The 26020-nt window shown below is 41.9% G+C and overlaps 1 protein-coding gene across 1 annotated transcript; it reads left to right on the forward strand.

Moving 5' to 3' along the window:
* The first annotated feature begins 20672 nt into the window (after positions 1 to 20672).
* Positions 20673 to 22887, forward strand: TWIST1 (twist family bHLH transcription factor 1). The gene is made up of 2 exons (XM_054726104.1): positions 20673 to 21719; positions 22229 to 22887. Exon 1 carries the CDS (start codon positions 21060 to 21062, stop codon positions 21675 to 21677), a length of 618 nt encoding a protein of 205 aa, XP_054582079.1. The 5' UTR covers positions 20673 to 21059; the 3' UTR covers positions 21678 to 21719; positions 22229 to 22887.
* Positions 22888 to 26020: the final 3133 nt, after the last annotated feature.

The following is a 26020-nucleotide window of genomic DNA, read 5'->3' on the forward strand; positions in this document are numbered from 1 at the left end:
AAAAAAATCAATAAAATATATTTTAAAAATAAATAAATAAATAAAAATCAGGACTCAACTCCTAAAGGACATAGCCAAGCACAGAGTGTCTGATTCTGGGTCCCTTGGATCATGCTGACATTCCTTTTTTAAATTAAATTTATTGTGGTGACATTGGTTAATAAGAGCATATAGGTTTTTCAAGTGTACATTTCTATGATACGTCATCTGTATATTACATTATGTGCCCACCACTGAAAGTCCTCTTTTGTCACCATATATTTGGGCCCCTTTACTCTTTACTACCCCCATACCCTCTTTTCCTCTGTCAACCAACAGACCATTGTCTGTGTCTATGAGTTTCTATATCCCACATATGAATGAAATCATATGGTTCTTTACTTTTTCTGACTTATTTCGCTTAGCATGGGATTCTCAAGATCCACCCATGCTGACATTCTTGGAAAAAGGCATTCTTCAGTATGGATTTGTAGTGTTGGAGGGTCTTCACATCTTAATTCTCCCATTTACTAAATCAGGTAACTCACTTAAAACATCTGGGCTTCAGTACCTACCCTGGTCCAGAGAATGGAGCAATAAACACAGGGTTATTTACAATATCAGAAGAGATCCTGTGAAATGCTTAGTACAGGGCCTCACGCAAAGTAATACTCAGCCAATGTTGTTGTTTATGCTAGCTCAATGTTATACAGAGCAAAATGACAATTCAGGCTTTTAGAAGGGCTCGTGAAAACTCAAAAAAAAAAAAAAAAAGCGATATTTGATAGTCTTTCCTGCTTTTCCTAAACAGAATCAGAGACTTACATAGCATGGTATTTGTGACCAATTTAAGCTGTTGTCCTAGTAACATAGTTTTGTTTAATATTGTTTTAAAAACATAGATATTTAAGGCAAGACTTCTGATCTATGACATATGTAGCCACTCTAAACCCCGCATTCCTAAAATAACCTGTAAAATTTGCATATAAAGCTCTTTATATGAAAAAGTGATACCTCGCTTGGTAAATCCTCTAGGAATTTACATTTGAGCAAACTCATCTTGAAAGCTAAGGTGCTGGTTGGTGATAGTAAGTGGCAAGTAGGACTGCCCTACTAAGCCTTGATCTAGGCCAACATGAAATCTAAACACCCACTAAGCCCAGTAAACTGGGGATGGGGTAGCAAGGCTCATGCTTTGTTTTAAGTTCCCAAGAGACGTAAGAATCCCTGTGCACCCAAGAAGGGTAAGCGGCTGCCACCTGCCTCCGACAGAAAGCAGTCAGCGAGGAAAAGAGAAGAGGTTCCTTTTTGGAGCAGCAGAGGGGGAAGCTGAACCCCAAAGTGCATCCTTGAGCATATTCTGGCACCTGGCCTGATCCTCGGCATGCACACAGATTCCTTTTTTTTTTTTTTTTTCATTCTGACATTAGTGGGTTTATACAAAATCTCTGAAAAGTGGTGTATTCTTTGGCCTAGGTTTATTTACAACTGAAATATCAACTTTTGAAAAGATAAAGTTGGCCTTAATGCATACATAATTTCTCAACGTTTAAAAAAAATGGATAACTTTTTTCCATACCTACTATTTTTATGATAATTGTTCCTCCTTGCATGGAAAGTCAAAAGAATACTTATTAAATCCTTGTCCCTTTAAAATGCTTTGATTCAACTTCAAGTGGCTTGGGAATGGATGGAAATGGACCTTCTGAAATGTATTAAAATTTTTCTGACTTGGGAAACATACCCAATTCCAAATATTCTCTCCATGGGTTCATATTTTTGACCAAAAATGTGGTGACTATAGTTAACAAGCATTTGACAAGTGGTGGTTTTGTTAATTGTAGACCTTATTGAACACGCCACACCAGTTCTTTCATCACGATTCATTTGCCTAATCTCACCAAAGCCTATTACAATTAGAGCAGATGAGTTCAGTTAAAAAACATATATAGTATACCACTTTATTTCAAGATGACACAACCACAAATAAAACTTCATACCCTTATTAGTGTACTACATTTCATCAAATTCCATCAACTGCTTCTAAAATTAACTTGAAACAGGCTGAAAATGCCCAGAACTCAGAGCATTACACAAGAAAACACAACTAAAACCTTCCCAAATTATACCCACATGAAAACATGCACATACCTCAATCCATGCTTTGGGGTTCTTACCCTAGACATCTCAGAATCTCTACTTCTATAGTTATAACCCCTCTTTCCATTGTATGATTCACATATATGCAAACTTGCATACATGTAAAAGTTTTTGCATCAGAATACCTTCACATACATTTTAGCATGGATGTTACATATGTAAATTTTTTACTCATAGCTCAAACTTTTAAAACTTTTCATTATTCTTCCTTTTTCCTCCATACTTTGGTAGTTTCACCCTTTTTTACTAAGGGGCATCTCTTTCTTGAACACTTCCCATGTCATAATATTAATGATTGTTGAACATTCCCATTTTTTTTTTTTTTTGCCACCAGAATTGAAGTATCATTGTTCTTAAATACATGGAAAACAAGTCCCCAAATTACTCCACCTCTTGATTTAGCATTAGGCTCACATAAGTATATCAGGCCTGAATATAATTACTAAGACCAGCAGCCAGTCAATTTTAGAAAAGAAAGTGTCTGGAATTGCCATTCGGGAAACCTACAGAACACATATTGATTAGATGAGGGTCACTGACTCAATGAGAAAAACAGAATTTTCCCTCGGAGCAGAACTGCTTCCTCTTGGAGAGCTTCAAGAGTATCTGAAGTTAAAAAAAAAAAAAGAAGAGTATCTGGAGTTTAGGTAATTTACCACATCAAGAAAGAAGTTAGAAAAGATTCAGGAATGCTCTCTGAACTTTGGCTCTGGTTGGGAAGATCTAAGCCATATTTTACAACATTAGGACATCATGTGGGTTCTTAAAGCTTGCTTGCAGAAATTTCACTGGTAGGAATTTACCTAAGGAAATAATGAAGACTATGTACAAAGATTAAATGACAAAATATGTATCTCAGTCTTGTTTATAATACCAAAATATAGAAAACAGCCTAGATGTCTACAAATGTGAGTCCTTATTTTTAATTGTTGCAGTTGTTTAAAAGATGATATACAAACTAGTTTGTGCTGAGGAAAGAGGTTTAAATAAATGATATGTAAAAAAGAGTATTTTATAAATCAATATGTTAGGCATGGTTTCATTTCTGTTTCCTATGGGAATGTGTATAAATATATATAGGTATGTATGCCTATCTTTATGTCTATAAATATAGGGTGCCCTGAAAAATGTATACACACACTTTGAATAATTATAAAGGCAGTGTTTATTAAAATACATTTCCTTTTCAAAATTGAGCTGTCAGCTGTTAAAGTATCTATACATTTTTGGGACACCCTGTATAAATGTTCATTTTACATATGCTATAGGGGAACTGGTCATTTTTGTACTTGTTTGTATTCTTCCAGTTTTCTACCATCCCCTTTGGGTTAGAAAAATAATAAAATTATTTTAAAGCAAGTGGGACTACATCAAACTAAAAAGCTTTACTGCACAGCAAAAGAAACCACCAACAGAATGAAATGGCAACCTATGGAATGGGAAAAAATATTTGCAAACCATCTATCTGATAAGAGGTTAATATCCAAATTATACAATATCCAAAATAACTCAATAGCAAAAACACAAATAATCTGATTTTTAAATGAGCAAAGGATCTGAATAGACATTTTTCCAAAGACATACAAATGGCCAATAGGTACGTGAAAAGATGCTCAACATCACTAGTTATCAGAGAAATGCAAATCAAAAGCACAGTGAGATATCATCTTGCACTGTTATAATGGCTAACATAAAAAAGATGAGAGAAAAGTATTGGTGAGGATGTCAAGAAAGGGGAATCCTTATACAATGTGAGTAGAAATATAAATTGATACAGCCACTGTGGTAAGAACTTTGAAGATTCCTCAAAATATTCAGATAAAACTATGATATCCAACAATTCCATGTCTCAGTGGAAATGAATACCTGAAGGCAGTGAAATCAGTCATAAATGATTTCATATCAGAGATATCTGTACCCTGCCATGTTCATTGCAGCATTATTCACAATAGCCAAGACATGAAAACAACCTAGTATCTATCAATGGATGAATGGATAAAGAAAACGTAGAATATACACACAATGAAATATTTAAGCCATAAAAAGAAGGAAACCCTGCCTTTTGCAATGAAATGGATGGACCTTAAGGGCATTATGCTAAGTGAAATAAGTCAAACAGAGAAAGACAAATACTGTATGTTCTTAGGTATATGTGGAATCTAAAAATGTACAGCTTATTGCCCTGGCTGGTTTAGCTCAGTGGATAGAACATGAGCCTGCATAATGAAGGGTCCTGGGTTCGATTCCGGTCAGGGGCACATGCCCAGGTTGCAGACTTGATACCCAGTGCGGGGTGTGCAGTAGGCAGCTGATCAATGATTCCCTTTCATCATTAATGTTTCTCTCTCTCTCTCCCTCTCTCTTCCTCTCCGAAATCAATAAAAATATATATTTTTAAAAAGTAACAATAAAAATATTTTTTAAAATGTGCAGCTTATAAAAATAGCATAGAATGGTGGTTGCCAGGGGTTGTGGGTGGAAGATAAAGGAAGATATTGGTCAAAGGGTACAAATTTCCAGTTATCAGATGATTAAGTTCTGAGGGTCTAATGCATGCATGGCAATGACAGTTAACAATACTGTATTACATACTTGAAAGTTGCTAATAGATCTTACATGTTATCACCATAAAAATAAAGAAAATAAAATTATTTTAAATTAAAAATAGCAACACAACAATACAAATTGTGAGTTGTACTCTTAGTTGTATAGCAGGATGCTGGTGAAAACTCTTTGTTTTCTTTACTCTAAAACATTTAAATTAGGTACTTAACATGCTTATAAATAATATTCTGTAATTTCTTTGGATCCTAGGAGCAGAACATACAAGCATATTAGAAGCCCATCTTGTGATTCCTTCAGATTATTGCCCTTCTCTCCCTGAAAGGATACCTAGTGACATGACTTCTAACAGCCTCCATTAGCTTCAGCGTTTTTGTATTGTTTCATATGAATGAAATAACTACATTTTGGTAGAATATTGATTTTCATTTACAAACTTATCTTCATTAAAACAAGTATTCTGACAGTCCACCCAAATGAGAAGTTAAAATTAATTAGAAAGACAAGGATTAAATCTACAACAGAGCCCTAACCGGTTTAGCTCAGTGGATAGAGCATCAGCCTGCGGACTGAAAGGTCCCAGGTTCGATTCCGATCAAGGGCATGTACCTTGGTTGCAGGCACATCCCCAGTAGGAGGTGTGCAGGAGGCGGCTGATCGATGTTTCTCTCCCATCAATGTTTCTAACTCTCCATTCCTCTCCCTTCCTCTCTGTGGAAAATCAATAAAATATATTTTTTTAAAATCTACAACAGAAAGTTAAAAATTAAAAGGAAAATTACTTAGCAAATTTGCACTTTAATTTCATTGATACTGAAATTGAAATTTTAACAATGTGAGGTGTTCCTTCTTAAACACATCTGAGTTCACCTGTAACTTTACACAGACACACACAGACACACACACACAGACACACACACACACACACACACCTAATAAAAATAGGTACAGTAAACTATACTACTGCTAAGACATTTATTGCCTGGTCAGGAATACACTTCAAATTTCTAATGAAATTTGTGGTTTTTAAATTACCACAGTTTTGCTTCCTATTTAGCTCTAGGGGGTTACAATGTGTGTAGTGTACTTGTGTGTGTGATTTGCATGGGGCCTGTGGGCTGTGTGTGTGTGTGTAGGTACATAGAGACTGTGTAACATTAATATTTACTTCATTTTTAAAGGCTACAAATAGAATCTGATAAATGCACTCATAAAAAACTTTACATATTCACTTTCACATATTCATATGCATTATTTGTTTTCAGTTTTCATATTCATGGTTTGAAAACTTCCATAAACCAAAAGGAAAAAAAATACACAATTACATTTCTAACATAATTTCAAAATATTTAAAACCATCACTGCTTTTAATAACTTTTATTGTTTTTAACATGTGACATTTTATTCCCATTAGCAATAACAGATGTCTAAGGCATTAAAAAGGAAAGCCCTGCACACGTGTTGAAATAGAGGACTTTACTGAAAGGTAAGCATGTGCTTTGATTTATATTAGCCAAAATTTAGATACTGTACTTGGTGCTATTTCAGGAAATGAAAAGGTGAGGAAACTGTTATATATCAGTAAACCAGAGCAAAAGTCTCCATAGAAACCAGAACAGTTTCTGTGGGAGCCACTTAAGCTAAATTAATACCTAGAATATGCTCATATTAGCCCCTAGGGAGCTAATTTGAACAAAACAAAACCCTTTCTATTGATTCATGAATGTTACATAGTATTTACAATTCTTCCTTGTTCTCATTTCATTGTAAAAAATTAATTGGCCATCGAGTCTATGAAAATTTGGGTGAATTCTAAAGAGAAATTATCACAAAAAAATAAGTGTTGATTTACTCTTCCATAACTCCATTACTTCACTACTAGTCAAAAGAAACATAAAGGACAAAATAAAAAGTAATGACTGATAAATTCAATTTTATTTGTTTAGCTGGTTTTTTGCCTCCACTTTCATAGGCACCTTCTCTCCTATATTCCATGGTTTCAATTTATACCATCCTTCAAATAGCACATCTGTTGCTACTGGGATGGCTTCTGGTTCATGCAATTTGTATTATGTCCCCCTACTCTAATTTTCTGTATTATTTTTGCTATATGATCACAGAGTGTGTAAGAACTAGTTCTTTGCACAAAAATTGGGCTGTTTTCTTAAATGCTCCAGAAATACATATGTTTATGTCTGTATGTGGCTGTGTGTTTGTGAGTGGCACACATAACTTCCTCCTGCCTAATGTCTAATAAAAAGGCTATACAACCTCAATACCACACAATCTTTGGTATTTCCTTCATTAGAAGGAAATTTGGTATTGTCTTTCATCAGAGTCTCTCATTTATAATTATATAATCATAATGTATGCTATCTGCTCAAGTACCTTATATAGGACATTTATCTTATTTGTGATGTTTGGAACGGCGGAGAATATATGACCACTGGATAAAGCTATGCTGTTTTGGTCAGTCCAACCCACTGCAGTCAAACCTGATATCATTGGCCTTGTGCTACTGGACAAAGTTACTTTAAGGCTTTTCTCTTTTTGTTCACTTTTATCTCTTTTATTTGCATGATCTTTGACAAAATTAAAATTAAGTTGAGATGAACTTCTAAAGTAATAATTAACATTAAAAGAGAAAATTTGTGAAGATACATTTTTCATAATTTTTACAAAAGGAAAACACAACTTGTGGGTTGAAAACTAAGGCTGATTCATGTCTATCTGCAATGCTAGCATCCTTTATAATTAAAGCCTCATATGCTAGGTGTCCAGTCGTCCATTCAACCAATCAAAGCATCATATTCTAATGATATGCTAAGGCTGCTCAACCGTTCGCTATGATGTACACTGACCACCGGGGTGCAGGCAGTTGACTGGTCGACCAGTCACTATGACGTGCACTGACCACCAGGGGGCAGATGCTCCGATTGGTAGGTTAGCTTGCTGCTGGGGCCTGGCCTATCAGGACTGAGCGAGACAGGCCGGGCATGCCCTGGAGCCCTCCCACGGTCCCTCCCCAGCTGGCCAACCTCCCCCGATCCTTCCCGACCCCGATCATGCACCAGTGGGATCCCTCGGCGTGGCCTGCACCCTCTCACAATCTGGGACCCCTCGGGGGAATGTTGAATAGCCAGTTTTGGCCCAATCCCACAGGCTAGGCCTAGGAACCCCACTGGTGCACGAATTCATACACCGGGCCTCTAGTAAGAAATAATTTGCTAAGTTACATCACAGCCAAGGAACCCAAAACAATATTAAGAGCAGCGCCAAGGTCAGAGATGCTAGCCTTAGCATCCAGAGACAGTGACAAACCCCAAGGAAACATCTGTTGAGAGGAAAGGCCAATACTCAGACTAACGTTAACTATGTGGTTGCAAACTTTGCATGGAGACTCACCATAAATTTATTACTGAGTGGATCAAGTGACAAAAGTGAATACAATTCTCAGATTTATGGTATTTAATTCAAAAATGGAGGTTCCCTTGAAATAAAATTCCAACCATTGGGAGAGTTTCCAAGTCAGAAAATATTATTTACAGCATTTTCTTCATCAGCTTAAAGTATAATGCCATTATTACAGCCCTGATTTTGTGGATGGTCGTCAGAGTAATTCACTCTTTCATAAATCTAACGTTTTTCTTTCATACTCTGATTGATTGGCTACAATTTAGTTGTAGTTGCTTTTTAATGTTCCTATATCATTCCTAATTGGCTTTCGATGTATTGTACTGCTACAGTTCTACTTATCATTTATCATTCATGTCACAAGGGTAAGTGGCTATGCAGATCAAAAAAATAAAATAATTACAGACCTCTCCTGCTTCCCTTCTCCTCTTTGTCTCCCCCAACACAGTCTTTTCCCCTTTTATACTGTCACTGTTGGATTTATTTGGGCTATATTTTATATGCTTAATAAAAATGAAAAGTTTCTCCTCTTACCTGGCTGGTGTTTCTCAGTGGTTAGAGTGTCCGCCCGAGCATGGAAGGGTCATGGGTTCAATTCCCCGTCCAGGGCACACCTCTGGGTTGAAGGTTTGTTTGATCTCCAGCCCCAACCGGCAACCAATCAATGTATCAATGTCTCTCTCTCTCTCCCTCTCACTCCCCTCCCTCCCTTCCACTTCCTCTAAAAATCAATGGAAATAATATCCTCAGGTGAGGATTAACAAAAAAAGTTTCTCCTCTTTCTAAGACTTTGTCCTTCTATAAAAATGCACACAAATTATGTTTTAAACAGAAATTATACAGAAAAAAAACATAAAGATATATTTTATTACAATTTAGTGAAGTTGTAAATATCTCCTTTGTAAGAGAGGGTTTGACAAATGAACCAAGAAGGTGAACAATTCCCGACACCACTTTCCCAAGTCATATGTTGGGGTCATTCTCACATGCAGCTCTAAACTACCCAGGCATATACCTGTCATAGTGAGAGAGTGGAAAGTAGCAATAATGTAGGTTTGGTTTATGTTTAAACTGGACTAGCTCAGATTTGAGTGTTCTTGCTCTGTTAAGCATCCAGTTCTTGTTCTAACTTTCATTACCAATTTAACAAAAATCTATCAAATATTTATTGGACTTGACTCTTTTCTCAACACAATTTTCTAGTTCGGTTAGTATCTTTTACCTAAAAGAAGCTCATAGTAGAATAAGAAACATACACTTCTAGAACTTGTGTAGATACTGTAAAGTACTGCATAGGGAATATAGTGAATAGTATAATAACTATACATATATGATGTCAAGAGAACACTAGACTTACTGAGGGAATCACTTTGTAAATTATATAAATGTCTACCCACTATGCTATACACCTGAAACTAATATAATATTGAATGTCAACTCTAATTGAAAAAAAAATTCCTTAAAGAAAACAATTATATAAATAATTTACTGACTTGCAGGGGTGGAAGGAACAAGTTATATGATAAATTCAACTTCTCTGTGAAAAACTACATTGAGGTATCACGTGGACAGTTGAATATGAGAATCTTCAGCTTATACAAGCCACCACCCAATACAGAAAATGAAGCGGTCCTATGCCTCCTGTTGCCTTTTCTTGGCGGCCAGGGCAGAGAGAAACTATTGAACCTCCCCCAGTTAGTGTTCCCACCCTGAACTAAGCGTCTTCAGGGACTTAGACAAGGATATAGGAACAGCTGCTCTTCAAACAGAACCAGATCATCAATTAAGTTCCTCATTGATCCTTTAAACCTTTCATTTTTGCACTTAGAATTGAGTGCCAATTCTTCATTTTCATCTATAAGGCACTGCATAACTTAGTCATCATTTAAAGTAATAATATCAAACATGTATCAAGTGCCTGGCACCATTTTAAGTGGTTAACACTTATGACTTTATTTCATCATCTGAGATACATTATTCTCCCCCCTTCATTGGAAGGATGGAAGAGTAACACATGTAAGGTCACAGGCAGTGAGAAGTTCCGCCATATTTGAAACTCCACTAACTGGCTCCGGCATCCAGGCTGTCATCCACTGCACTGTTCTCTGTGGCCACCCTCTCTTGCCAGAAAAGGAAGAAGTGCTCTGGGACCCTTCTAAAACTTAGTCTAACTCTAGTCGTCTATGACTTGAATGAAGTGATTTTTCTAAGCAGTTTCTCCAGTTTTGCAATTGTAATGTTTTAATTTTTTAAGAAATTAAAATGATCATCTAATTTAATCTAGGGAAATTACTTAGGTTCCTATTTTCATTTTGCGTTCACTCTATGGAATTACTCCAATACTATGATCCTCTGCCATGCCTATTAACTCATGGAAACGACACGCTAAGCACACTGGTGATTGCAGCTTTATTGCTGATGTATTCACACATAAAATCTGATAGTCCTTCTGCCTTACTGAAGTTTCCCATGAAATTCTCTCTCTCTTGTTTAAGATTTTATATTCTATAAAATATCTGGGTGTCCAGTTTTCATATAAGAATCAGTATAATGAGTATAAATGTTACATAAATCTAGAAGTAGGGTTTGTTTTTCCTAATAATTATATCAGACTATGGAGTCTATTTTGGAGGATGGCCAAGTTGAAAAATAAATTAAATATAATTCACTTGTAATATCTGCTCTTCAGATGTTCCAAGCCTGCTGATATGCTTCAGAATTAACATCTTTCTCTCTCTCTCTTTATGGCCTTCTTAACAATGATTTCTCCCCAAAAACCTGGCTGAGATTAAAATTGCATTAAGGTTGCTTATGCACACTAGTGGATATTTTTGTTTTCTTCAGTCATTATATACAATTCATGTTCCCTGGAAATATTTCTATCTTGGACATATAAACAGACCCATTATAGTTTAAACAAAAAGATAATAATTTATTATTTGCTTTTAACTTACACCTGATAGTAAATAAAAGAGTATCCCTTATTTGATGGACACGTCAAGGTTAGAAGACCTTGAAAGAAATCGAGATGATGAGACAAGGCCAGTGGACTGTGGTTTCCTCGTGTCTCATTGTGCTCTACCTGTCAGATCCGAACCCAAACAGAACTGGCCATTCTCAGCCACCCTGAATCCCAGGCAGGGAAGCTCCGCCCCCCCGCCTCCCCAGCCCAGCCCATGAGCCATGACCTTTCCCAAGGCCCACACTTGGAAAAATCACAAAGGCCTTAGTACCAACACCTTTACTTTCTTCACAATTCTCCCTGCCTTTCCGTCTGGCCTCTCCAGTATGTCCCAGAGTCCTTCAGCCACCCTGAGCCCCTCCTGAGAAAAACATCATATAATCTCATTCACTCAAAGGTGTTAGTGACCTAATGTGTGACCTCACCTTGGGGATTGTGCCATCGACAAGAAGAGCCTGGAGAGGACAATGCCAGGCTCCAACTTAATGAGTTTCCAGTGACAGAGTTAAAGTATGACTATGGGAGGGATAAGGTAGGTTTTAGGAGCCTCTTCTGTCCCCCTTCAAAGCACTTTACTGCCCACTTTACTCATTTTTTGGCATCTGAGTTTAGGCCCACAGTTGGCCACACACAGTTTCCAGAATTAGAAGGAAACTCGTTCTCATCACTTAGGAAAATACTCTCAGGTTCCAGGTATTGCTGAATCTTAGTTATACACAGTCATAGCGAAAACGTTTTCATGTATAAAACTGACTAGCCAGACCAGACAATTTCAAAAATCCTTTAAGTTTACATAGTTTTAAACTTTTTCTAATTATCCTTTGACTTCATTTTACAGATAAAGAATTTACGCCCCCAACTCTCCCTGAATCTGGTCACTTTCTCTCAGCTTTATATTATCCTGTCCATATCCCCATGGTTACAGCAATGATGTAAGTTCTCATAAGTCAATTGATGTACTTACATTAGGTATATTGTGGGTTGATGCAAGAGCTTCCTAAATCTAACCACATAACTGCCTAATCCATCCCCTACACTGAGTCTATCCGCAGACTGGTATTTCTAAAATATAAATCTGATCATTTACTTTCCCTGCTTAACATTCTTCCATTTTCAAATTGCATTTAGAATAAAATCTAAATTCCTTAGCATGCCACACCCCCTCCCCCCCAAAGTTAATGTGATCTGAACTTTGTACCATTTCTGGCTGCTTCCACACTCCTTCCACCTCCAGGCATCCAACACTCCTTACAGGTCTCTGAAAAGGCCACCATGCACGCTCATGTCTCCACACCTTTGCCCATCCCATGCCACTCCCAATGTCTTTCTTTCCTCCCACCCTTTCTACTTCTCACCTGGTTCACCCCTCTTCATCCTTCGAGACTAAAGCTGAAACAATGCGTGTACTTCAGGAAAACTGCAATGTATGCTTGCTGTATTGTTTGTGAATATCCGATTCTGCTAAAGAGAAGAGAAACAAGGAGGAGAGATGACCTTAAGCCTGGAAATAGGAAGCAACCTGAGGGGCATCTTAGACATCAGTAAATGGGAAGGGACAGAAAGACTTATGTTTGCATCAATAGTCATGCAGCAATCAGAGAACCCCATATTCATGAGGCATCCATAATCATGAGAGCTTAAGTAGGATCCCCACTGGTGACATCCAGTCTGGCCCACCCAGCTTCTGTCCAAGAGAGAAAGGTAAAATACATAGCTGCTGGGCGGGTTAAGTGCTAAGCCCCGCTGTGAAAGAGCGTATATGCTCTGTGCCTCTCTGGCAGAGCAAGTGCATTTCAGCTCCAGCCGCCCTCCAACACTGCCCACGGTACACTTTGGACCTCTTCCCCCATTATCAAGGAGGCTGACAGACAGAAAGGAAGGGTAGGAGAGCGAGAGAGAGAGGATATTAACATTGCGGATCTGTGTACACCAGGATCTGGGTAGCATGGTCCTTCCTGCCTGTTTGCAACCTGTCCTAGGATATTAATCATACTCCATCTATTTCCCTTTCTTGCTGTATGTCTCAAACTGACTCAGTAAAACGAAAACGACATGTGCATCTTCATTTGACCTGTGGGCCTTTCTGTGCGTTTCTCTCTGGGACAAGTTTCCTGGCAGTCTATCTGGAGGCTACCATCTCAGTGAAGTGATTTCCCAAAATCTAAAGGCATCCTGTCACCTCAGATCAGGTCCTCTCTCCTTCCTTGGCACTGTTTAAAAACATCTATTACAACCCTGGCCAGTGTGCTCAGTGGTTAGAGCACCGGCCCTAGGACCAGGGGGTCACAGATTTGATTCCAAGCCAAGGTCATATGCTTGGATTGCAGGTTAGATCCCCTGCCAAGGTTGGGGCCCTTGCTGGAGGCAACCAACCAATGTGTCTTTCTCACATTGATGTTTCTCTCTGTCTCTCTCTCTCACCCCCCTCCTCCATCCCTTCCACTCTCTCTAATATAAATGGGAAAAATATCCTTGGTTGAGGATTAAGGGAAAAAAACAAAGAAAGAAAACATCTATTACATAACCAGAGGGAAAGGGGGTTGGGGATGGGTGGAGGTGGGCAAAGAGATGATAAATGGCCCTAACCAGTTTGGCTCAGTGGATAGAGCGTCAGCCTGTGGACTGAAAGGTCCCAGGTTTGATTCCGGTCAAGGGCATGTACCTTGGTTGTGGGCATATCCCCAGTAGGAGGTGTGCAAGAGGCAGCTGATCGATGTTTCTCATCGATGTTTCTAACTCTCTATCCCTCCTCCTCCCTCTCTGTAAAAAATCAATAAAATATATATTTTTAAAAAGAGAGATGATAAATGGGGATGGAAAAAGACTTTGCTTTGGGCGATGGGTGTACTATGTAGTATGCAGATGGTGTTTTGTTGAGTTGTACTCTTGAAACTTACATGGTATTATGAACCAATGTCCCCAATAAAATCAATTTAAAAAAAAAAGGGGGGGGGGAGCCCTAACCGGTTTGGCTCACTGGATAGAGTGTCGGCCTATGGACTCAAGGGTCCCAGGTTTGATTCCCTGTCAAGGGCATGTACCTTGGTTGTGGGCATATCCCCAGTAGGAGGTGTGCAGGAGGCAGCTGATCGATGTTTCTCTCTCATCAATGTTTCTAACTCTCTATCCCTCTCCTTTCCTCTCTGTAAAAAAATCAATAAAATATATATTTTTAAAAAAAAAGGGGGGGGGAGAAAACATCTATCACAGCATTTAGCTCTCCATGTTACAAAATTGTTTGCACGTTTTATTTCCCATTAGACCATGACATCCTTGATGTCAGAGACTAAATCTTCTTACTCAGAGCACCTAAAATTATTAAAGAACCTGACAAATTTGTTAAACTACAAATCAATAAATGTGCTGCAATTAATTCATGCCACTTGAAACCAGAATTCAGATCTCCGGATGCACCGTTAGGCAGAACCAGAACCTACAGTCTCTCAAGGTCTTGAGTAGAGGTGAGTTAGAATAAGACTCATCACTTACACTATGTCTTTCCCTGAGGAATCTGAGGTGGAGAGGTCAAAGGCATTGATCCTGATTAACTACTGGGAAAAACATCCAGTTTGATCTCCATTCTGGAGGTCAAGTGGAAAATAACTAATGAGCTAGGAGTCTTAGCAACCACACAAGATTTCAGAAATCCTATCGTGGTTCATAGCATTTTTCAAGAAGTAATGGTGTCAGTATTGCCCCAGATGTCTTCCCCATCACCATTTTGAGATCCAGTAATGACAACACGTTGCCATCTTTGCTTTAATTCTGGACAGAGCATTCCTATTAGATGAACACCAATGATAATTAAAAGTTTCATGGCCCTTCACCCTATTTCTTCTTTTTGTTATGGCTTGGGTGACAGTGACATGGATTTTTAAAACTAAATATCTACAATAAGGAACAGGTAGCTACTTACAAAAATCTCTTTGAGCAGAAACTGAGGCAAATAATCTTGGTGCGTTTCTATTTCCCACTAAGTGCAATTATTTCTCTCTCATGTCATTTAAGCCTTTTATTCCTCCTGCATATCAAGCCTCATTCTCTTTTTCTCCATCAATTCCCTTTTGCTCACTTGCTCCAGTTTCATCTTTTACCCTCTCTCCAGATGCTTTCTCTCTTCATTGCTTCCTTATTTTTACTTTGTTCTCTTGTCTTTTTCTCTTTTTTCCCCCAGGTCTTTTGGTCCATTGCTCAGTCCCTCCAGCAGGGATAAGAGAAAGTGATGAGAAATTTATCTGCAAGAAGACACAAATGCAAAACAAAAGCATTGGGTTCCAACTGAACCCGAAATCCCCAGCTCAGTTGTCATGGCACTCCACCAGAACTATAAAATTCATCCAGAAAAATATCAAGACATAACTCATTTTCATTTACTTTACAAAGTAATAAGACACCCCAAAACCTTTTCTTGAGAGGTAGTAGTAAAAAGGAAGACAATCTTAAATTAAGTAAAATATTCTGTGTTAATAATTCTGGGAAAGTGTTGGGAGTCAATATTTTTAAAATATCTTATTTTCCTATATGTTTGAAACATAATTTTAGGTCTTAACCTACCATGTGAATTAAATGAATTGACAGAACATAAAACATAATTTCCATGTAATTTTTCAATGTAAAGACATCCCAAATGCCCAAACTAAAAATTTAAACTTTCAAAGGCATTTTGGAATGATCATATATTTTTTAAAAACTGTTTTACATTGCCAAACATGGCTCTAAAGTTAAGAAAATAAAATTCCTGGTCAGTGAGAGTTTGTACAAAATTCTGCTAATGTAAAATAAACACTTTCCCTTAAATGGTATTTTAGTATATTTTCATTAATGTATGCTTTTCTTTTATGTTCTACAATAAAAAATATATATTAACTTTTCCAAAAAAAATCTATAGCTTGAATGCCAACTCATGTTTGTTTTTAAAAATTAATATAAGTGACATAAATCAACTAGACATCTCTAAAATGACATTCGTTGATTGTGTAATATTTTTGCTATGTTGTTAGCTTTCCTCTTCCACAAGCTTTTTTTTTTAACCAAGTTCTCTGGGAAATTGTGTCCTCTTGTGGTCACTAGCAAAAACAACATGTTTTCTAAAGAATCAACCCAAATTATGAATACAGGATTTAAGACTTCAGTAAAAGCCATTAGAGAAAAAAAGGAAACTCCTTGAAGTGAACAGAGATGAAAGTTGTAATGAGAAAGGGAAATTTAGCTGGGAAAACAGAATGTAAATCATTTGATTTATATTTAAATTGCTGGAGTATCAGATGATTAAAAAATGCACATGATGTAGAAAGATTGTGGCCATGATAAAAACCTCTATGAATAACTGACTTTCTTTCATTATTTCTTCAATTATTGCTGCTAATTCTTTGAAATAAGTAAAGGAAGAATGTATTTCATCGTTAATTGGCAGCAAAGATGGGCACAGACTTTCTAGCCTGCACACCCAATAAGGTAATAAAGAGTTTGGGGAAAGGTTCTTCAAAACTCCACACTTTTCCACACTCTAATTCTTCTCTCCCTACAAGTCTGGCAAGTGATGTCTCCTTATCTCATCCTCATTTTGAGTGATGCAATGCCAGATACTTAAAAAATTGATATTTATTTGAAATTCTGATTTGCTCACTTGAGGTGTTGGCAACTCAATTTCTTTTGCTTTATGTGTGTGTGTGTGTTTTTTTTCCAATTTATTTCTGGATTGTGAGCTTCAAATCTTAGTTCCTTCTAACTTCAGTTTCTTTTTCTTTAAGAAATTCAGAAAGAGAACGGTAGAGTCAGTTAAATTCATGAATTAGCCTATCAGTAAAAGAGAAAGAGAATGACTCCTTGGTTAGGGCAAGGTGTTCCAACATCCTTAAGGCTACCCATGTCACAGAGAACGAATCTGCTCTTGCACAGTTATCAAAATCACTTGTGCTGACACAAACTTTGTACTGCCCTTTAATAAAATCCTCTCACTTAAACCAGACTGAATCTATGATGTGCAGCCTCATTTGAGATCCACTCGCTGCAGCCTTTTCCAATTTGCGCACCCTTCTGTGTGAATGATCCTGTGCTTCATTCATGCAATTCGGAGAAATTATTGCACAGAACTCTAAGCCAGCAAGCAGGTGGTAGGTCATCCAAAGACTGGTGAGAAAGCATGGACACAGATCCAGTTACTCATCTTTTGTGCAAGACCCAACATAGCAAAACTTACCAGCTTGCTAAGAGATCCATAGTGTGTATGTGTGTTTCTTCTCCTTCTCTCAAATGACTTATAAGTGACTGTTGCTAAGAGAATGCCAGCGCATATTCAAGCGTTAAAGATATAGCTACATACATACTTATTGAATATGCTCAGTATGAGATTCCTAACTCTGTTACTTCTAACAGTTTTCTTAAAAAATTTAACACAGCACACATTCCTCAGGCAGGAACATGCCAAGTTTGCAGTTTGAAAACAAAGCTCATTTTGAATTATCTAGTGCAAAAGAAGAACTTTTTTTTTTGTTTTCAGTTAAATTATTTTCAGAAAACTTATTGTAGAACTAGACAAAGAAGATTAAATTGCAATTAATACTGTATTGCCAAAGAAGGTAGCGCTTCACTTACATTCTTCAAGTCTGGCTGAGTTCAGGCTCAGAGGGAAATTTCAAAGACTGTTTTTTAAGCGTTTTGAAATTAGGCTTTAAAACTTAGCTTTCATATGTTAAACTGAGTATTTCTGAAGCTATCCCTTATTGTTGTGTTTACAACAGATGCAACATTTGGCTCCTCAGCGCATTGTAAGGGATCCCGCTTTTACTCTGAGGGTGGCTAAGAAAACTGTTAGATATAACGTTAGGTAGGATATAGCTATAGATGAATGAGCAAAGTGAGATGGACAATCCCATCGGGAAACCGTAGTTTGCAAACGAGGGAGGATCAAACCCCAGACATTCTGAGAGATAATTCATCCCACAAGCTACACCCTTCTGCTCAAAAAGTAACCTTTGAACAATCAGAAACCAGTCTCATCCTCCTACTCCACTCTTTGGAAGAGTTCAAGAGAAATTTCTTCTCAGAACTGAAGTCATTCATTGTGACTGGGTCAGGAAGATTTCGTGCTGGCATGGTTCTAGTTAGGTCATTCATTTTAAACCCTCTTCTAAGAACCCTGTCATCCAGAGCTTTGCTTCAGCCCCGAGGGTCCCTGTATGGGCCCCCAGCTCTTCGTCCCCTAGAAGGTTAGTGCCTGGAGAAGGGCTGGGCTCACTTGTTTAAGAACTAGTCTTAGAGATTGATGACTTTGCAAGTGGGGCCGGCTAATGATCCCCGCCTGCTGCGCTGTCAGGGGCTCAGTTTCTCTGCCCCCATCTGCAGCTCCGGGACCTCCACCCCAATTCCCCTTGGTCAGGTATGGTTTTCTTTACACTTTGCCCACACTTTCCTGTCTTGCTTACCCACAGCCACAAAGGAAAGCATCCAAATATTCGATCTCTTTATTTTTTGAGAATTGGGCTAAAGGGAAAAAAAAAACAAAATTAAGATTTCAGATTGATCTCTTTTTAAAAAAAATCAAGATAGGAAACGGTAGGCATTTTTCAAGATTTCGGCGGCGACTTTCAGATAAGAAGTGCAGAGAATACTCTGCCATTCAGATTTGCACAGAAGAACACTTGGTAGAGAGTAGGGCAGAATCTCTGCTCCCAAGAGATCAAGTCCTACAGGCAGAAGATGCAAACAGAAGGTGACTTATCAGAGTTCGCCTTTTGTTTTCAGGAGACCTACCTGCGCACTATTAAGTGGAGGTCAAGTCGAATTTGGTTTTCAGACAGATATAGATTTTAAAGGATGGCCGTGACTCACGAGACAGGCCAGTGAGCACGCTGTGGACATTGTTTCTGAATATTTGTAAAAATGGTGAGAGACAAGCACGGTAAGCCGCCCCTCCCAAGAAAGCACAGCCTTGTTCGCCCCCCCCCCCCCCACACACACACACACGGGGGAGATGCCTCTTGCCCTCCCTTCTCGCCCCAGGCGCTGCAGATGCCTGGGTTCCCCCGACCAAAGCTGAGAGCCTCAGCGGGACACAGCCACGTGGCCTGCTCGCGTGTTGCCTGGGCTCCCGCCTCCTCCTGCGGGTGCCCTCGGACAAGACCCTCGGTCGGCCACGAAAGAGCCGCTTCGCTGAGATCATTCTCATCCCCTAGTCCAGACTGGAGAGAGCGGGAGTTTACCTCAGCCTGGGCAGGGGATCTGAGCCCAGGGCACTGAACTCTGGCATCCCCCAAAACTGACCCCTCAAACCGACTACTGCTTTTGACCTCTGGTTTGCTTGGCAACGCAAGGCATGAACATGAAATGGTTATTCTATCCCAACTGGTTCCAAAAAAAGAAGAAAAAGTGTGTTAGCGTTGCAAAAATGAACTTTCCTTCCAGGGCGACTTCCCCTCCCTGCACCAGCTCACCAACTGCTGTAGCTTCCAATTCGCCAGATTCTACAATAACACCCTCTTTGGGGCTCTTTGTTGTTATCTTATGAGACTGAAACGCTTAACATGTCCAAGTGTCCAAGCAATCGGTCTGGGGTGCAGCAAGCATAATTGACCAATGGACCTCCAGGGGTGGGGGTGGGGGTGGGGAAAGAGACTCTCACAGCTGGCAGCTCTGTGTGTCCACGCAATGTGGAACCCCCAGCTCACCGTCTTTGGAGTGGACCTTTAGTGGTCACCACGCCAGGCCTCATTGGGGAGTGGGGTGGGGACGAAATGGCCCTGCACCTCGAGATGGCAGCTCAGGCGAGCAGGGCCGCGGCCAAGACACTGCGCTGCCCCCCTCTGGCCCCTCCTGCGTGTTCCCAGGGCAGGGCTGCCTTCCGAGGGGGGAACGAACGTCTCTGCCTCTTTCTAGCACCTTCGGAGGTGTAGTCCCCGGGGTGCTGGGAAGAAGCTTGAGATCGGGTCACTAGGAAAGAGAAAAAGAATCGGATGCTTCTGGGGCCGGGGTGACAGAGCAGGCCGGGGCGCGCAGATCAGCAGTCCCGGCGGCGCGGCCACGTCTCCAGAAACGCCCACGACCTCCGGGCCAGCCGCGGGCGTGTGGCCCTGGGGACTCCACGGGCCTGTCTCCTGGACCACCGAACGGGCTGCGCGGTGGCCGGTGTCCTTGCCATTCCCCCGCGCGCCCAGCAACCCCCAGCCGGCCCCACGGACCCGGAGGGGACCGGGGCGAGAGGAGACATCACCCACTGCGCAGAAGCTGTGGCCCTCGCTGCTGTCACGGACGCTCCGGGAGGGACCGACCCCGCGGCCGCGACGGTCCCTCCGGCGCTTCCCGGGGCTGCGCTCGGGCGCGGGGGCGCGGCCCACGCGCTCCGGCGCGGAAGCAAATAGTCGGCGCCCGCGGGAGGAGGGCGCGGGGAGGGAAGGGGGAGGGCGGCGCAGAGGCGGGCACAGGGGCCGGCCGCCGGGGCCAGGTCCGCTTTGAATGGTTTGGGAGGACGAATTGTTAGACCCCGAGGAAGGGGGGAGGGGGGTGGGGACGGAGCAGGGGGGCTGGAAAGCGGAAACTTTCCTATAAAACTTGGAAAAGTCCCTCCTCCCCACGTCAGGCCAATGACACCGCTGCCCCCAAACTTTGCGCCCGCACGGAGCTATAAGAGCCTCCGAGTCTGCCGCCTGCGTGCAACTCCCAGACCCCTCGCGGGCTCGCCGGCACCGGCAGCGTTTCCCGGAGGCCTCGCGGGGTGCGCGTGCGGCCGCCGGGCGCCTTCTTTTTGGACCTCGGGGCCATCCACACCGTCCCCTCCCCCTCGCGCCTCCCTCCCCGCCTCCCCCGCGCGCGCCCTCCCCGCGGAGATCCTCCCCGTCCCTCCTCCCCGTCCCTCCTCGGCCGCCGCACCGCCCGGGCCGGCGCCGCGCGCGGGGGAAGCTGGCGGGCTGAGGCGCCCGCTCTCCTCCTCTTCCCCGGGCCGCCCCTCTGCCCCGGGCCTGCGAGGCCGCACGCTGCCGCCCGAGAGATGATGCAGGACGTGTCCAGCTCGCCAGTCTCGCCGGCCGACGACAGCCTGAGCAACAGCGAGGAGGAGCCGGACCGGCAGCAGCCCGCGAGCGGCAAGCGCGGGGGGCGCAAGCGGCGCAGCAGCCGGCGCAGCGCAGCCGGCGGCTCGGGGCCCGGCGGGGCCGCGGGCGGGGGCGTCGGAGGCGGCGAGGAGCCGGGCAGCCCGGCGCAGGGCAAGCGCGGCAAGAAGTCTGCGGGCTGCGGCGGCGGCGGCGGCGGCGGCGCGGGCGGCGGCGGCGGCGGCAGCAGCAGCGGCGGCGGGAGCCCCCAGTCCTACGAGGAGCTGCAGACGCAGCGGGTCATGGCCAACGTGCGGGAGCGCCAGCGCACGCAGTCGCTGAACGAGGCGTTCGCCGCGCTGCGGAAGATCATCCCCACGCTGCCTTCGGACAAGCTGAGCAAGATCCAGACCCTCAAGTTGGCGGCCAGGTACATCGACTTCCTCTACCAGGTCCTCCAGAGCGACGAGCTGGACTCCAAGATGGCAAGCTGCAGCTATGTGGCCCACGAGAGGCTCAGCTATGCCTTCTCCGTCTGGAGGATGGAGGGGGCCTGGTCCATGTCCGCGTCCCACTAGCAGGCGGAGCCCCCCACCCCCTCGGCAGGGCCGGAGACCTAGGTAAGGACCGGCGCCCCCTTCCCGGCTCAGGTGGCAGAAGGACTGACGGCCAGGCCGCGGGTCCCTGCCGCCGCCGCGCCTTCCTCGCCCTCTCCCGCCGTCTGGCGTTCCCACCCCACCTGGTTCCGCCACCTCCTCCCCCGGCGTCCCCGGAGGCCGTGCGCTAGAGCTGGGGGGTGAGGGGTGCGCCCTTGGGAAGGTGTGCGTGTGGGTGAGTGTGCGTGACGGACAGGAGGGGAGACCGGGAGAGTCAAGGGTCCTGGGTAAGGACAGTTGCCAGCGCCTCTGGCTTTCAAGTTTTCGTTCTTTTTACGACCGATGTTTCCAAATTCCACCTCCTCCTTTCCGCCCACCCACTTCCTCTTGCCCTTGGGCTGAAATCCTTCCAGGTTGTTCGGCGTAATTTCTCGGTGGTGGTGGTGGTGATAAGAACAGTGCTCACGACGCTTAGGAAACGGCCACAGAGACCTAAACAATAACCAACTTTACCCCCTTTTGGGTTTTTGCAGATGTCCTTGTTCCCAGAGAAGGAGAAAATGGACAGTCTAGAGACTCTGGAGCTGGATAACTAAAATAAATAAATAAATATCTATGCCAAAGATTTTCTTGGAAATTAGAAGAGCAGAATCCAAATTCAAAGAATCAGGGCGTGGGGCGCACTTTTAAAAGAGAAAGCGAGACAGGCCCGTGGACTGTGATCCCCAGACGGGCAGCGGCACCATCCTCACACCTCTCCATTCTGATAGAAGTCTGAACAGTTGTTTGTGTTCCTTTTTTTTTTTTTTTATGACGAAGAATGTTTTTATTGTTTTTTCATGCATGCATTCTCAAGAGGTCGTGCCAATCAGCCACTGAAAGGAAAGGCGTCATTGTGGACTTTCTCCTTTTTAAAATGGTAACAATCAGAGGAATTTTCAGAACACCTTTAGAAATAAAAATGCTAAGAGTTACACTGACTTGCAAAATCACAGTCAGTGAATTCCTTTTTTTCGTTCTTCCTCTGAGGGGAAAAAAGAAAACCCTTAAAATACAAAAAAACAACATTCTATTTATTTATTGATGACCCATGGTAAAATGCAAATAGATCCGGTGTCTAAATGCATTCATATTTTTATGATTGTCTTGTAAATATCTTTGTATATTATTTTTCTGCAATAAATAAATATGACTGAAAATTTTAATAACCGTAGAGTTTGGTCTATATTTTTAAAGCTTAGGATTAAGTTGGAGATAAATACCTGCTTGTTTAACTCTGGAGGCACACAGGAGGGAGGGGGCACTAATATAAACAAAGGAGTGGAAAACTCAAATAAACTAGCTACTGACAGATACCGGCATGTTATTTAGAAAGACAGCTTTATTATTATCCCAGTTTGTTGTTCAGAGGGCTTCGTAGCATCTCTCCATCTCTCATCAGGTCCCCAAACGGCAAAAACTTAAAATTTGTGATTCACCCCTCTTGCTTATATTTTGAAGAGGCAGTTATCAAACAGTTAAATGCAAATAAGCAGTATGAAGCCAGCACTATTTCGTCTTGTTACTGTCTTGCATTTTTATCATGCCCTCCAATTTTTGTGAGGACTCTTAGATAATGAATTTATCTCACTGAAAGGATGTATAAAGTGCTATTAAAATTATCAACCTATATACACATGTAAGTGAATATAAATGCAGAGAAAATAATGAAGTTTAATTCAGCAGGAAAGATAATTCCATTTGTAAAGTAATTTGCTTAATAACTCTTCTTCCGTGAATGACAATGGCATTTAGTGTCATGCTTGTTCAAAAGGATAGCCAAAGTTAAGAATATTTCCCCATTTTGATGTTATCCATTTGGGAGGCAAGTTCCTTCTTTAAATATAGTGAACATGTGGAATCAAATACAATTAACAAAGAACATGAACTTCCAGTTTCCTTGGTAACTATTGGGACAATTACAATTTTAAATGCTATCTCTATTCATTTTCTAGTCAGTTCATTAGCAAACATATTTTATTCAAAATTACACCGAATTTTTTCCTGTTACAATATTTATACAAAATCTGATAAAGTTACATAAAACAACAGGGACAAATGGTATTTGATTTTTATTTTATTCTGGTTATTTCTGGGCCAGGAAAATCCTGGCTTTTATCATTAATATCATTAGAAATGCTAAGTTTGTATTGCTTAGTTCATAACTTTTACATCGAGTTTACTGCATTCAAGTGTAAATCGAAAAACTTTCAAACTGGAAAGTAATTTTTCTGCCTAATTCAAACAATGACTGTGGCAGACAAGTATGAATGCAAACAGATCGCGTTTGCTCAGCTCAGATTGAGGTGATTATATTGCCAAAGGTTTTTGTTTCCCTCGCCACACACCTTCACAGAGTGCTGACTTAACAATATTGTAAATTTATTCTGAATATTTTAGACCGTATTTTACCAAGGAGGCTGATAGCATTTACTCATATGAAAAGATGAGTGGAGGCTTGGGAAACTAATTTTGGGGTTTGGTAGTCCTTTACCAAATAATGAGATGGGGAAGTAATTACGTGTGGGTGTATTTGTGGAGTGAGTGAGTGCGCGTGTGTGGAGGGCAGAAATATAAGGAGAGTGCTCTAGAAGGATGAGCATCAAGATGGTGATTCTCTTTTTTTGTGTGTATTATCCAACCACCTCCATTTTCTAAATTGTTCATGGAGGAATCCCCTTGTTCACTAGCTTGGTCTGACTATTTGATATTTCAGATTTCTTGACGTACATCAGGATGGAGCTGACCATCATTGCTGAGAAGGTAATCTCTGTCTTAACTCTGATGACATAAAAACGAGAAGTTTCAAAAATAGGTAGGCTTCCATTTGCCTCTTTTTTCCTGGTGTTTTGCTCTCTCCATTTTTTTTTTCATAAGAGAAAACACTTTGGAGAAAAGCAAATGCCACATTTATATTGAGTAATACTAAATACTAAACTGAAGGTAATATTTTCCCCTAGATTTTCAGAGAAATAAACAAATGAATAAAAGCAAGGTGGGGGCTAGTTTTACTTTGAGAAGGATTCAGTGTGGGAAATATCAGCTATTAAGATACAATTTTCAGCTTGCAGACTATTTCTATATTGCCAACCTCCCCAACCCCAATACCCATGACGATGCCAGTTCTTTTTTAGAATAGCAGTAAAGCCACTTGTGTTTTTTTCCTCTCCACCATTACTTCCTATTTCATTTTATTTTTGCTTCCTATCCTTATTTGAAGGACACTTAAAAGGACTTCTGTTTTAGAAGTTAGAATTTCATGTGGTGGCTGGACCCAGGAGTCTTAACCAGCATGTATTCACTGGAGGACAAATATTGTATTAAACTGTCTTGGGTGAATTCTAAGCAACTGAGGAAGAATGCTTAATGTGAACATAAGTTGGTTTTTTGTTTTGTTTTGCTGTTCATGTCGTTGGCATTAACGATGTCCAGTGAGGATTGATTGACAGGCTTCAGTCATAAGAAAACACCCAAGTTTTTGTTCCCATATACACACCCATTTCCCCGCTTTGTGCACACGCTTGCTAAGCACATGCAGTTGGTAATTCATGCATAGCAGCAGGTACCCTTCCCCAAGTGAAACATGTAAACCAGCGGAAACTCACCCAATGTATGTCCCTTTTTCCCACACCCAACAATGGCACAGGCTTCTCGCTCCTTCGGTGTTCAGGCTCCTATTCCTAGTGGAGCTTTTGAAGGGACACTTGGCCTCTTGCAAAAAAAAAAAGTGGAGCATTTTGCACATTCCACGGTTTGGCAAACTCCGCACTGGTTATTTTCTCTAGACCGGTATCAAGTTCTTCTCAGGCATATGATTTCACTTGAAGTCCTGCCCAGGAATCCTTCAAAGTGAGCGTTTGTCCCGCTCTCATGATGTCAGGCGGTTTTCCCTGCATCTGTAATTTGAAGAAAAACAAACAAACCTGCGGGGAGCCAACGCCACGGAAACCCAAACAGAACGCGGTGGGGAGCGGGAGCCTCACCTGCAGCGGGCTCCGGAGGGGACGCGGGCCCAGACTCCCCCGCGTGGGTGGCAGCCGGGCCCCGCACCGTGGGGTCAGCGGCAGGGCCCGCGCCCCCCTCGGGCTGCGCGCGGGCGCCCGGGCCCCGCGGCTGGGCTGGCGGGGGCGCAGAGGCGGCGGCTCCCGGGGTCAGCGGTAGCGAGGGGAGCAGCGGCAGCTTCAGGCAAAGGCCCAACCTCAAATTTCCAGAGACGGGCCCCGCGTGAGCGACACACGGGGGTCAGGAGGGGGACCCCCGGGGGGCCACTTTTCCAGAATTTTCTG

The sequence above is a fragment of the Eptesicus fuscus genome, chromosome 14 (assembly GCF_027574615.1).
Source record: "Eptesicus fuscus isolate TK198812 chromosome 14, DD_ASM_mEF_20220401, whole genome shotgun sequence".
Classification (NCBI taxonomy): Eukaryota; Metazoa; Chordata; class Mammalia; order Chiroptera; family Vespertilionidae; genus Eptesicus; species Eptesicus fuscus.

Coding starts and splice junctions, on each gene's coding strand:
- TWIST1 (XM_054726104.1), top strand. CDS start 21,060: ATGATGCAGGACGTGTCCAGCTCGCCAGTCTCGCCGGCCGACGACAGC.